General features: G+C 31.3%; 1 protein-coding gene across 1 annotated transcript in view; it reads right to left on the minus strand.

Annotated features, from left to right (window-relative positions):
* The window catches only part of LOC105617851, a 146,071-nt gene extending 132,163 nt beyond the window's left edge, over positions 1–13,908 (minus strand). Inside the window, exons 1-2 of the mRNA XM_012199400.1 lie at positions 13,504–13,908; positions 10,299–10,409 (exon numbers count right to left, since the gene is read on the minus strand). Of these exons, the coding sequence (XP_012054790.1) occupies positions 10,299–10,409; positions 13,504–13,908 (516 nt within the window). The remainder of the gene's footprint in view (positions 1–10,298; positions 10,410–13,503) is intronic.
* Positions 13,909–15,148: the final 1,240 nt, after the last annotated feature.

The following is a 15,148-nucleotide window of genomic DNA, read 5'->3' on the forward strand; positions in this document are numbered from 1 at the left end:
TATATATATATATCTGTGTAAAATCGTTTCCTACAGAGAAATATGTTTCATTTAATTATATTCATCGACAATTTCAACATGTGTGATTGCGTCTTAGTATATTTTCTTATATCCTCTTTAGCGATCACAGTAATTTCTCGAGATGCAAAAATGAATGGTTTAAGTACGAACAAATGGAAATATTTCGCGATAGAATTATTTCGAGATGGAATTATTTCGAAAATGATAATTAAAGTAAGCGGATGGTATTCTTGTAGAACGATTATTACCACGAAACAAAGAGAGGTCTCAAAGAGAGATTTATAAAGACACTGTCGGTACAATGCGTTTGAGATATTGCATCATTGTGTTTTTCGCCAGTGGAATTCATAGGTATGTTCATTTTCCAGTATAGCAGCGTTACCATCGTTGTCATCTAAAATCGCTTTCATACACCATAAATCCATTCCGGAGAGGCTTCGTTATTTGGAAAGTGCCAAACGTAGTTTTATTTTGCTCCGGAATAATGAAAAATGATCACACCTAGAAATAATTCTGTCTATCCAGTTTCGGATAGAAAACGATGCTTATTAAGTTGTAATAAGTGTGAGGGCGGTTTCTTGAGAGAGGATTAATTTCAATTTTTTGTCGCGGTGGAACGCGCAAATCGTCACTCTTCAGCGAGCCATCGCGATGACGTCGTCAGCAAATGTCGCCCGGGAGAATCAGCAAAAAATTTTGCATACTACACTAAAAATCTTGAAATGAAAGAGGGCTTTAAAATGAAAGAATCTTTAGATTCCACATAATAATTTTTGATGCAGTAAGAATAAAATAATTGAAACTGCAGCTTTAAAAGAATCTTAAAAACTATAAAATTATAAGAATGATATACTAATAATAAGAGATAAAAAATGATAGTAATTATCATAACTAATTGCAATTTATAAACATTTTCGGCGCTAATTATATTTTTTTATAGAATCAAGTAGATATAATTATTATTAACATATAGCAGTAATAATTATACAAATTTAAGATCATCCCATCTAATCATTTTACCATGCGATAGTGAAATTATAGTCATAAATCACTTTTCTCTGCAATCCATGTGATATTTTTCGTATAAGAATATATATCTCATTAAATATTTATAACTATCAAAAAAATAATCGCCAAATATTATAAAACAAATAATTGTATTATAAATATACATATTGAAAAGAACACTGAGAGAAAAATATTTACATTGATATCTATGACTATAACTAAATGGTAAAATAATTATAGTTATCCACGATGTGTATACATCATGCATATACATCGCTATTGGTGGAAGAGTGAGATAGTTTATACTCCTTTTTCGCTTGAAGAAATTTGACGAAATCCTTATGGCCAATCTCTAATTAAAATTAAATTAAAATCTCTAGATGCGCTGGAAACACAGCGACCTCTGGTGACTTCGTCGGAGTTCGAATTTCACTTTAGGATTCCCTTTAAGGGGATCCTAAAGCTTCCTGTTTTAACGATTAAATAATGTAATTTTTGTATAACAAATACTTTTTTTCTCTTTCATCGATTTGAAATCCTTTTCCAGGATTAAAGTATGTGTGTTAATATGTGTCTGGCAAGTGGAGTCTATGCCTAGAACGATCAAAAATTTCAAAATTGATATAATATTTGCTTGAAATGAATGCTTGCAACCCGTACGTACGAAATAGTGGTTCCCAGATACGTAGTTTACACGAACAAATAACGTCGAGTTCTTAGCATTAGATTTAGACGCTTTATTGTGACGAATTTATTATACAAAAATTGACACGAATGTGTGACTGTGTGTATCATAGGTTGCGTGAGATATCGATGTGGTAATAAATAAAAACATGTCGATGCGTGGCGCGATCTCTGGTAACTTCGTCGGAGTTTGAGTTTCGCTTTAGGATTCCCTTAAGACATGTGTAATTTCACTCGTTGCCTTGACCGATCGACTTAATCCTGAAGCTTTGACTTGTTATATTACTAGTGTAATTAATTAGATATATTTGCATAATTAAAATAATTATAAATTCATAATTCTGAAAATGACTATAAATTATAGGTAAATTATGTATTGGTAACAGCAATCATTCTTTTCTTTCAGTGAATGATAATTCCAATCTGTCAAGTGTTTTATAATAAATATGTAAGTATAATACAGGATGTCGCATAATTCGCCCGAGAACGCATGTAGATAGGTAGAGCGGACTAAGTCGAAAAGTTCTCTATCATTTTGCAATTTTTTCAATAGTTAAGAAGATATTAATTACTAAAAATTGCCGAATATTGGTTTTCAATAATTTGTTTCTCAAATACTATCAACTTTACAGAAAAATTGTAAGAGACAAAAATTGTTTATTTTCTTTTTATAAAGTTCTGAGAATTTTTAAATATATTTTTTCGTTTTTTTCTAGTTGGTAAAAATAAGAAAATGCACTAAAAAGTTAAAAGTTGATAAAAAATTCTTAGAATTCTATAAGAAGAAAATAAATGATTTTAGTTTTTGCAATTTTTTCGCAAAGTTGATAGTATTTGAGTAAAGAACGATTAAAGATATTTGACAATTTTCAATAATTAATATTTTGTTAACTGCGAAAATTGCAAAATGATAGAGGACTTTTCGATTCAATTTCTGCTCTACCTGTTCACGAGCATTCTCGGGTGAATTATGGGACACTTTGTATATTAAAAAATATACTTCAAAAGAAGATTTATTACTGAGTCAATTTCAAGATTAAACAAAAACTATAATTTCGAGAATTATTTGCACTATATATATAATTCAAGGATTATTTTTGAAAAAGTTTCTTTAAAATACAAATGAAACAAGAGCAAATATTTGAATGCACAATTTTCTTATAAGAACTTACTTGTACAGTCATTGTTCAGTCGTTGCCGATCGATAACGCTTTCTCGTAAAGTCCGCGAGTGCAAGAACGAGACTGTCTGTCCCGTGTCGCGACGTGTGGTGAAATTCTATCGGCTCTCCCGAAGAATGGGCGCGAGATTGCCTCCTACACGAAATAATTCACTCTTGGTATCTTCCATCGTGCAGAGAGATTTTAAACTTTCCTATCCTTGCGCGCGAGAACAGCGCGATATGGCGAAGTTTCTACAGTCTAGACGTATCCTCGCTTCAGCAGTGTGGCGTGAGGATAATCCGATACGGCTTGCCGGGAATGTAATTTACTTGAGGGGAGAGACCGCGCGCGTCTCCGTCGAACCCCAAAGAACCTCTTTATCCCTCCATTGCTCGCCCATCCGCCAATCCGCTTTCTCTAGTGTCCTCCGTCTCTCGCGGACACATTTTCCTGTATTAGATTCTCCTCCCGGGAGTTTTGTAAATACAATATCTTATTCGCGGTAAAATGGCAAATGATCCAATAATTCCCCAGTCGTATATCGAATAAGGTTCCTTAATAAATTATATTGTTACTCTGTTGTAGAGATTGTCTACTGCAATCTTTGTAAGTTACAGTCTTATGTGATAACTTTTCATATGACAGATGTAAAAAAATTATATTATTTAGTTTATTTTTTCAAATAAATGTAATTTGTTTTTTACCTTAATTTGTTTTTTTATCTTAATAATATTAATAATATTGGCTTAATATTATTAATAATTTTATTAAGTTTGAATCATAATTTTCTTTATCTATTTAACATTAAATTACATTAAATTAAATTACATTAACATTCTCTGTATAATTTATATTATATATATTTTAAATATACTTTCTCTCTCTTGTATCGCTTTACTATAATTTTTTTAATAATTTATTATATTTAATATAATAATTATTTTTCATTTAACATTTTTTATTTGTGTATAATATAAATATATTATACATAAATAATAAATATTACTGAGTTTTTATATAAAAGGTGAAATAAAACAACCATTTTAAAAAAGGTAAAAAAAGCGCTAAGAAAATGCGCTTCACGAATAAAACCTAAGTATCCAACCAAATTATTATAAATTATTATAAAATTATTATAAATTATTATAAAATTAATAGTAATTTTAATTTTTTTTCAAAGATATTCTTATTGAAGGTCTTTTTATTCTAAAAATAATAGCAATTTTAATTTCCTGTCAAAAATTACTATTCCTCGAAAAAACTAATGTACTCAAATGAAAAATTAAACCCAGATGTTACAATTTTAATTCAAGTTAAATTCTATCAAATTAAAAAACAAAACGCAAGTCATATTATCTTTTGTTACTTTTGTTTCTTAGCTTAGTTAACAAATATCAATGTATAATTTCTTTTCCATCCAATTTCTTTTTGTTAAATATTTATAATTAATTAGAACAAATAGAAATCGATGATTTTTCATTATCATTTTCTAGCAGAGCTTATTAACAAAAGTTATTAATAAATACCAGCATATAATTTCGTTTACCATGCACTGTGCACCGCCAGCGCTTGTTGCATTGCATTGCATCAATCATACGCTAGCGCACTCTCGTGCCGAAACGTGCAACAATACATTTGGCTAGTTGGTCGATGACAATAAAGGACATTCTATAATGCGTTGCAAACAATCATTGCCAGTTGAAATGTTTGTCACGACAACCAATCAGAAGCATAAATAATAATTTTTTAATGCTTCTAATTGATTATCGCGACAAATGTTTCTACTAGTAACGGGTGTTTGCAACGAATGTAAAATGTCCTTAATAAGGACGACAACGTATTTTAATTTTATCTATGTGAAAAGTTTCACATCGAGATTTTGCGTCGCAATATCTCCGCTTGTAGGGCATGTAGGAAAAAAATAAAAGCACTTTTATTACACAATTTGTGTGGATGTTATCAATATGAATATGTAGAATTTGATTAGTTCAGCCGTTATTGAGATTTAACAATCTCAATCTCCCGCAACTTGTGGTCTCGCGTAAAGTAATCACGGTAGTGTCGCTGCGCGTAATACCTTAGCGCTGAAATATTACCATATCTCAAAGATATAGTTAAACAATATTAAGAATCTTTATTTTAAACTGCATATATGAGAAACAATCAATAGAAATTTAAAATGCCTATTATAGTCAAAACTGGATTTTTATTGCTTTAAATAATTCAATCTTGAATTACTAATATACACTATATATGTATTGTACTTGCATATTGTAATCTTTTAGAACTGCGCGCCGAATTGTTTTTCCGGACTATAAACGCAATTAAAATCACTTTAGTAATCGCGAATTAAATAATTTTAATAATTTGATGCTACCTTCAAGCATCATATTATAAAGATTAATATGTTGAATTAATAAATTTATATAGTTAATATTGACGGAAAGCATGTAATGAATTTTTAATTTGATTAAACTTTAAAGCATTATAATATTTTTGATTTTGCCTTCAGCATTAAACTCTCAATATAATAGCTATATTATAAATATTTGTTGAAAATAGTCTCTCTTTCGCGTATCTTTTTATTAAAATTTTTATATGTTATAATAATAATTATTATTTCCTGCAAATATTAGTGAATTTTTAATAACAATATGAAATAATTATATCTTCAGTAAATATGATCTAACCGACGCGACACACGTAACACAATCCGCGGGATTAATGAGATCGGCAACTATCCAAAGTACCATCTAAATTACACGCTTGGAAAAACGCCAGGATGAATGAAGTCAACGAAGAGATGGTGGTCGCATGAGCAAGCGAACCGCTCGACCGCTTTCTGACTCGAGTGTATTCGATCTTGCGCGATCAGCATGCTGGTTTCCACAATTCCCGGACCGCTGTGCTTAATTTCGGCAGAAATTACGTAGATTTAACTCGCCGCAGCGGCTGCAATTTATCGCGGCTTACATACTGCCGTAGCGTCGACAACGTTCGTGACTGGAAAAGTATCAAGTGGATTTGTGGAAATGTGGTAGAACGTCCAGCCCGGATTACTTATACATTTGCCCGGTGAATAATTAGCTGTTATGTCCTGAAAAGAAAACAGAAACAAGAGGAAAAGAATGTATTCATTCTCTCCCACGATGTAATTAATTTTGTTTGCCTACCTCCGACATCTTACACGGTGGTTCTTAGAATTCTAATCATGGAATCGTGTACGTTTCTCATTTGATAAAAAACCATGGACGCTTAATAAGTTAATGTTAATTGCTAAAAAATATTTACATCAAAAAATTGTAAACACAAATAATTAAATTACGCAATTAGGTAATTATAAATGTTAATTATTTAATTAATTATTTATAAAGAATTTCGTGCAATCAGCGCCGTAACAAGTAACAAATTTTTCTTCTCTCCGTTATTACATATTGTTAGAATAAAATTACAATCACGTAATTTAAATGAAATTCGCAGCAGGATTTCCATATATCATGGGATGCTTGTATTGTTAATTAAAACTATAGAAATTACATTTGGTTTCCAACGATCAAAAAGCGGCGTATTATATTTATTAAATTATATGCAATCCTATATAAATGACCAATCAGTCTATCTATCGCTGAATCAATACTCGCATCCTACGAAACGACACAAAAAAATATTAAAGGTTGTAAACGCAAAATAAACGCAAAGCGAGCAACCTTCTCGATCGCACGTAGTCAAGGGCGTCCATAGGATTTTTTTTAGAAGAGGTACGAAAATATAATAATAATAACGATAATAATAACAATGTTTTTATTGCACAACTTATTTTACACATTTATATTTAGACACGTATGTATACAGAGTATAATATGTATTTTATAAATACATATTGATACTTAGGCGGTAAATCTATACACTAAAATAAGTAAAAAAGCATTATATGAACATATCTTTCAAATTATGGCTAATTAAGGAAAATGTTCGAAATGTTCGCCTTGTGTCAACACAATGCTATTGCACAGCTTAGCATGTCTCGAAGTTATCTAATGTTTACAAACAATATTTATCAATACAAAGGACAGAATTTCAGTCATGGCAGTCCTGGCTATCAGGCAAAATTTGTGATTCACGATGTTGTGCCTTATTTCCATCTTGAACTGAAAATTTCCTAAACAACGCCTTCGCAAATCAATAAGATAAGACGAGGCGGACCTACTTCGATGATCACCATGATCTCCTGATCTCAATCCATTAGATTTTTATTTTTGAGGTCATTTAAAAGCTATTGTGTATTCAACACCAGTAAACAATGTGCATGAGAAACGAAATGGATTTGAGACTATTTGAAGAATATCTGATATTTTTTAACGAATGCGAAACTCAATGCTAGAGCGTGCAGTGTGGAGTGGAGTGTGACATACAAAGCGGACATTTCGAATATTTTTTTAATCACTCATAACTTGAAAACTAAGGTATATAGGATATATGTTCATATAATGTTTTTTACTTGTTTTAATATATTATAGATTTACCTCTTAAAGTATTGACATGCATTTATGAAACATCCTGTACACACACACACACACACACACACACACACACACACACACACACACACACACACACACACACACACACACACACTAATTATTTACGTAGAATAAATAAAAAAAATAATATATATATATATATATATATATATATATATATTATATATGTATATATTTAATTATAAATGTATACACCTTTTGGTATACATAATAATAGATTAAAAAAATTTTTTAAAGTTTTCTCACCGCGACAAGATAGATGTAAGTTAATGAGAAATTGTATTAGAAATCATCGGCTGAGGGAAAGCAAATGCCCCTTTTTGCTCCTCATTTTGAACGCCTATGCTTGAAGCTCCAAAAAGAAGCATCCGTGATCTCGCAACGATGGCGGAGATGATTCGAAGAAAATCGGCGGGAGGGAGTCTTTCAACTTACGATCGCGTGATGAGTGATAAATAATTCGGGCCGCTCGCGAGAAATGCGTAAATCACTGCACGAGATTAAACAGAGTCGAGGGTGTTCTGCACCCTCTGACCGCTTATGTTTTTGTCGTAATATTTTATAGATTTACAAAAGGGGCGCGGAAAAAGGGCACGTCAGAAGCACGCTATGTACCCATCAGCCACATTCTAATCTGGAAGGTCCATCTTAGCAAGAGACGAGACAGACTTTCTGTTGTCGACTTGGCAACGAAAAGTGGATTAAAATGATATGGATAAGTTCAGAATATTACAGTCGCTGTCGGTCTTTGCATATGCGCGCGATCTTTTCATCTCGATGAAAACGTCGAGATAATCGCGAATAATGCCTTATGCCGGAAATTGCACGGCGGGAAATGAAGTGTGGTAAAAAATACGTACTCGGTTATATACAATAAAACATTGCGTAATATAAAAACATCATACAAAAGTGCAGGCTTTCTCGTATTTTAATATTGTTGTCGCGAATATGTAATTTTTTTATTTTTATTACAACGCGACCGTTTTACCGTAGTTACACAATAATCTTTTTAGCAAGAAATTATTTTCTTTGAGAGAAAAGAGGGTTTCATGTCACAGTTTGAATATTTTAATCTCACTGCTTATCTGTGGCAAATTATACAGTTTTTATAGATTTATAGATTTATGGCTTATTTCTTAAAAATAACATTTTATTTCGCCGTATTTAAATAGAAAAGATTTATTTCAATAAAATAAATATTTCTCACAAATAAATTCTTAAATATCTTTTTCTCAATGTACTTGATAAATTAAATAATTTTCAAAAAATGAATATTTATAATGAGAAAATTGCGTATGCAGCATGTAAGTACATGGAAAGGTTTCGCTGAGCTGTCTAAAGATTTAACTAATAGATAAAAATATAAATAAATATAGATAAAAATGATTACCTTTGACCATCAAAATAATTACGTAGAATGTTTAAACGTTGATAACAATCCTGTATAAAGTTTTAATATTCTCGCTGCTAATTTAAGCACACAATTATTTTGATGGTCCACAAACAATATTATTTCTAAATCTGTATGTGTATCTAATTACATTTTTAAATACTTCAGCAAAATTATCTTTCGTCTACTTAGATATCGCACAACGTTAGCTCTATAAAATTATGAAATAATTAAATTAATGTAGTTTATTATATAATAATGTACGAGAATCACAATGATTATCTCTAAAGTGCTCCAGATAATTAAGTCAAAACGGTTCAAATAATAATTTCACATTATCGATGGTACCGATCAGTAACAACGTGTCGGACGATGGGTACCGCGAGATCATTGAGGATAACGAGATAAATCGGTTATGAGGCACCTCACTGGAAGTGACATAACGCAAATAAACTGTCCGACAGGAGAGGAATGTGATTACGTGAGGGGCGGAGATGCTCTCTCTATCTCGGAGACCAGCGAGAGTTCCTGCAGTCTATGGGATTTGGTTTATGAGGGTCGTCGTTATCTGATACGGCAAACGGCGCCACCGCAGAGCAACGGCAACCAGCCGCGCGGATCTGCACGTTTGGTCCGAATCAAAACCACTACCATCACGAAATACCCACCATCCTGAACCATCCTCGCGACTGTAGTTTCGTTCCGGAGAGAGCGAGGCGAGTTAACAGATCGGTGATTTCGTACAAGACAGATATTATAGTTTTCAAGTGCTTCAATCTAAACTGCGCGAATAGAGCTAGTAGAGTTCGATCAAGTTGACTAACACCGAATCGATAGTAATATATTTTACCATGCTATTCTCCCCTTCGATACGGAGGAGGCAAACGTGTACAAGATATGAAAATTTCGCGGAAATGCGACTTTTCGTAAAAGTCGCTAATTATGAAAAATTTTCGATAACTATAAATTGTCCGATTTATATTTATTTGCTGCAATATTTGAAATCATATACTGGTCATTAATAAAATTAATTGTTCAATTATGTAATGTCTATTCAATATATAAATTTTTACCTCAACTTTACCAAGTTTTTACATTTATGACTTTTTATGGTCTTCCATAATCATTGCTTTCATAAAAATATATTTAAAATAATTTATGTCTTTTGAAAATATTTTGATGAATTTTGGTAAATTAATAATGAAGTATTTCTAACATCACCGATTTTTCGTGTTTGCTAAGATGAATATATCGTCCTGTAAATATTCTATATCAAGAAACACGACAATGTTTTGCGCCAAGTATATGCGTCCATATATCATTTGAATTTTTTTTATTTGGTATTATGGTGTTTTGTTCGAACAATTGCAAATTAGTAGTTTTTTTATATCGAATCTTTTCTACGGATGGCGCGTGTACTTGGCGAACTTTTTTACCTCTTTTTAAAAAGAAGTAAAAACCGTAATTATTTACAGTGAAATATATACATACCTTGTTGATTTGCCGCTGTAATTTTGTGATTGTTGCTCGATCTCGTTGAGCCGCGATACGTTCCGCTAGTAACGCTTGCTCCAACTCTTGCACTCGTTCCTCCAGACTTTCCTATAATAACGAAAAACAAAATGTAATAATTAAATAATAAGGTATCACATAATTACATATTTACAGGGTAACTCCGATATATACGCACCTATCAAAAACTTAATTTAAGTATTATTTACTATGTTTAAAGTGTAAACGAACTATATCAGTAAAAACTTTGTACTGTCTACTATTATGAAAAAAAAAAATATATTAGAAATCCGAAATATTTATATTTCGCATTAAAAAATGAACTTTTTTAAACCTTGCATTTTTGCCGTATATCTCATAGAGGTGGGATATATGACTATTCATAGGAGGAGGAGGGGGGGGTATGTCTGGCTCATAAAAAATTTACAAATAATGCATATAAATAAGATGTAAAATGACACAATAACTTATAAAATAATAAATTTATAAAGTTTTATTAAGGAAGAAGAATGATAAATATGTATATGAAGTAATAAATAATAATTACAATCTTCCCAGATGTATTACAAGTGTTGACATAAGATACATATTTCATGTAATACTTTTATTGCATTTAGTACATTAAATTCAATCTGCGCACTTTGTATGTTTTGTGTATAAATCCCGTCTGTTAAAAATGCCATTTATCTCAAACAGGTGGGATATACAAGACAACAAACTAAACAAAGAATACAAGAGTAAAGTACTAGTATTTTGTTATACAACATACTTTACTATTCCTCTATATTCATGTATCACAAAATAACCACTAAGTCTTTTGCTCGTCCTACAGTAATCATTTTATGTAGATTATAATTTATAATGATGTTACTTACAGTGACAAATTGATTCAATTTACAATAATTTTATTAATGTTAATAGTAAGAAGTTGAAATACTACTATACCAATATAACGTAAAGGCATGTAACAGAGTAGTTACAGGAAAATTACCTCTTTCTATTTTTTCTGACTTCTGCGTAAATCCTAGCGTGGTGTATTTGTTGAAGTTACTCTATAGACAAGTGTTTTATGTACTATGTATACAAACAGTGTAAGAACAGTATAAGAACAATCGAATGATATACGTTAACTAAAATTGTTTAAACGAGAAAAATAGCTCGGCTTCGTACATAAATCGTATAGCGATCAAGAGCTCTGTTACATTTCCAATTAACTTCTCGTCAAGTGATGCAATTCCGAAGTCTGTCCGTCGGCGAGATATTTCCAACGTAATTCCCGTTATCTGAGTTTTAAGCTGCCTTAACGGAAGCTTAAACTTCAAGGAGAGAGATCACACTCTCCTTCGTATACTTGAAGATTACGCGCCGATGCATGTCGGAGAGTCGAATCCCCAAAGCGAGAAACCTTGTCGGTCCGATAGTTTGGTCGATTCTTGTTTGCTTGCGACTTGCCAAGAAAGACATCGATACTTACAAGTAACCTTGTGAACGAGTGACAAACTTTCATTTAAATCTAATTTAAAATTTGCATATCATTTAACAATAATTTTAAATATATAATAAAATATCATTGAAACGTTTAGTACTACAAAACGTTTAGAAATTTAATTTAGAGATAATGATTATCAAATATAAAAATATTGATTTATTTATTGTTTAATTCTTACATTGGATGAGTGCAAAAATCGTGTGTGATTTATTATTCAAAATCCAAGCAGCTGCATTAAACATGGATGAAATTTATATTTAAAAAAGAGTACATATGTAGTGTATATTAGTAATTCAAGATTGAATTATTTAAAGCAATGAAGATCCAGCTTCGATCATAATAGGCATTTTTCTAATATTGTGTTTCTCTATGCGATCTAAAATAAAGATTCTTAATATTAAAAAAGGGTCTTATAGCTCTTAAAATATCTCGATAGTTTAAAGGCTAATGTTTTACAATAGGGTCACAAGTCATAAGCCGTAAGAAATTGGCTAATCACAGTTGAATATAAAAAAAATAATCGATTATGATTAATTCCTTATGGCTTACAGCTTGCGACTCTATTGTAGAACAGACTTTAGGACGCTCACACGGAATGCTAATAGAGATCCGGATTCGATTCCCGAGGTAATATTTTTCACAATAAGAATTAATTATTTACAAATTTTAATATGTCACTTAACGTTATCAAGGTCGTTCTAAGGCAAAAAGGCATTAAATTGCTAATCTCGTGATATTATTGCGGTAGTTTAGTAGAGTTTGCGTTTCAAGACAGGAAAATTTTTCGGCACACAGTTTAAAGAACTACATATGTATAAATTCATACACAATTATATTTATAAAGCACTTAAGATTCAGCTAAGACCGTTAAAGATCTTAATTTTATTGATTTACGTTCTCACATGTAATGATCGAATGAGATTTAATATTTAATATTGTTTAAAATTTCTACTTTCGCGCGAAAGGTCATTATGTTATTTGAGTTTTTGTAAGTTTGATACTTTTTACATATAAAAAAAATTACGAATTAGACAAAATGGGAAATTTTTTTCTCACTTTTTAGGCCTGTATCACGTATCCAAAAAAATTTGTAAAACTTTCGACTTTCTAATTTGAAAGTTTCAAGTTTTCTCCACAAAATCAGTTTTTAAAAATGTTCCTACGATTTTTTATTTCTTTTTTATTACTGTTATCGTGGATTAAGTAAGTAAAAAAAATATCTTGACTTTGATTGTCCATAACTTCGTTAACAATCATCCTATGCAATAAAAAAAACAGATTCTTAAAGTGAAAACTTATTTCTCTCATCGAATGGTAGGTAATTGTCAATTTGAATAAAATATTGTGTCCTAAACTTACATAAGATTTCTTCTTTTTAATCGGATACGAACTTTTGCATTCACCCAATAAAATATTTCAAAATAATTTATAGTAAAAAATTAATCATTAATTACCAATTATTAATTACTAATACTGTTAGTACTTTTACTGAAGTTCTGAGTCAATATTGATCTTTTAAGAAATTATCCAATAGTTACGTTAAATGTTTCAAAAACTTTGATTGATGAAAGATTACCGATATTCATTCGATTGAATTGGAATTCGCCCAACAAGCAAAGAGATTCAACTTTTTCAGCTTCACCACAATCTTCGCGCCTTGAAGACATTGCCATAGCCATGCCCGAATTAATTTACATCCTTCGTAAGGCATTTCTGATTATTATCAACGACGGTTATTGGGACTGCGTCGCGCCAGGACGGAATGGTAATGAGCGGATTCCCATGGTCTACAGGGACTGTTGGTCGCGATTTGACCATAAGTATTAAGCGCGATCTATTAGATTCGAAGCGACGCCGACGCAGCGTCGATGTTCTTCCTCCCTCTCCCTTCCTCGATTCCTTCTCGTACGCGGAGGCATTCATATGCGGGGGCACGTAGTCGCAATTCGCCCTTCCCGAACCCTCAGCCGCCGCCGATGCTGCGCCGACAACGTGCGGCCATTGTTTGCCGTGAACAGTTCTCGTCTCGCACGCAGCAACTGCAGGAACACTTATTTTTAAATCGGTACCATTGCGGAAGAGAAAATTTTTCTCAACCATATTTCCGGAAGACTACATTTGGAGAGATTTTGTACAAATTTAAATTATCGAATTTTCTTTTTCAGAGCATTTATTGAAATCTTTAAAGAAGAAATTCTCTCTGAGATTTTCCAAGTATTTTATTAAAAATTTCCAAGTAAGATTAGAGAACCGCTTAATGCAATTTTTTGAAATAAATTGTCAAACAACAAAAATAAATTATCTATGTATTGAAAATTAGTAGAAGGCAGGAATTCCACGAGATTGTATTTATCATTTTTTAGAATTGAATTCATTACATGTTTTCAAAAAGAAGACAGAATTCAAATATAAATGTAAAATTCCCGTTTCCCAGAGTTCCGATAAAATTTCACGAAAATTTAATTTTCAAGATTAAAGAAAAAATATCTTAAAATTTTCGGTTTTCCAAGTTTTTTTAGATACATCTTGCTTTCATTAAAACACTGGGTGCCAAAAATTTCTCATGTTAACAAATAAGTTTTAAAGTGTCATATAAAAAAGTCTAAATAATAATTATTACTTCCGAATTCTCGAAATTTTTTGCGTGATAAAGTAGGCAAGCATAATATAAATAATATAAATAAAAAATTGTGCTTTCTGAAAATCAATCAATGATTTCAGCGCCATACTTATGACTTATGTATCATCAGCAAATATTTATTGTTTTTCAGTAATAAATACACTAATTTGCTTTTAGAAAATTTTCTACAAAATGAATCTGCAGAAAATCATAAAAATTAGTGGTTATTATTGAAAAACAGAAAATATTTACTGATGATAAAGTATAATATCAGTATAATATTATAAGTGTAAGTCTGAAGTCAATAATAATACCTACACTGAATTACTTTTATGATAGAGAGTACACATTATTGTTACGCACTATATTCCTATTCAAGAACTCGATTTGATTGATGATCAAAGGAAAAGAAGATATATGAAAGGGATTACATCCCGCTTTAAAATATATCATGTCCCGAATAATTATAAAGCAGCGTAGCGGAAGAGCTTTCGGAAAAGCCTTCGTGACGTGCAGTCATTTTTTTGCTGAAGGAAAATGTTGCAGGTTGTTATAGATCGGTATGCGAGATCTTTCTTTCTATGTAGAAAGAAAGAGTACGAATGTTTACTTTGTCCCGCCTAGTCGACATTACGGATGATAAGAAAATATACAAAACATGTTTCAACATGTTATATTGATTCAACGATAAAACCGTATATTTTAAATATGTGGCAGCGG

The sequence above is a fragment of the Atta cephalotes genome, assembly GCF_000143395.1.
Source record: "Atta cephalotes unplaced genomic scaffold scaffold00014, whole genome shotgun sequence".
NCBI classification, from domain to species: domain Eukaryota; kingdom Metazoa; phylum Arthropoda; class Insecta; order Hymenoptera; family Formicidae; genus Atta; species Atta cephalotes.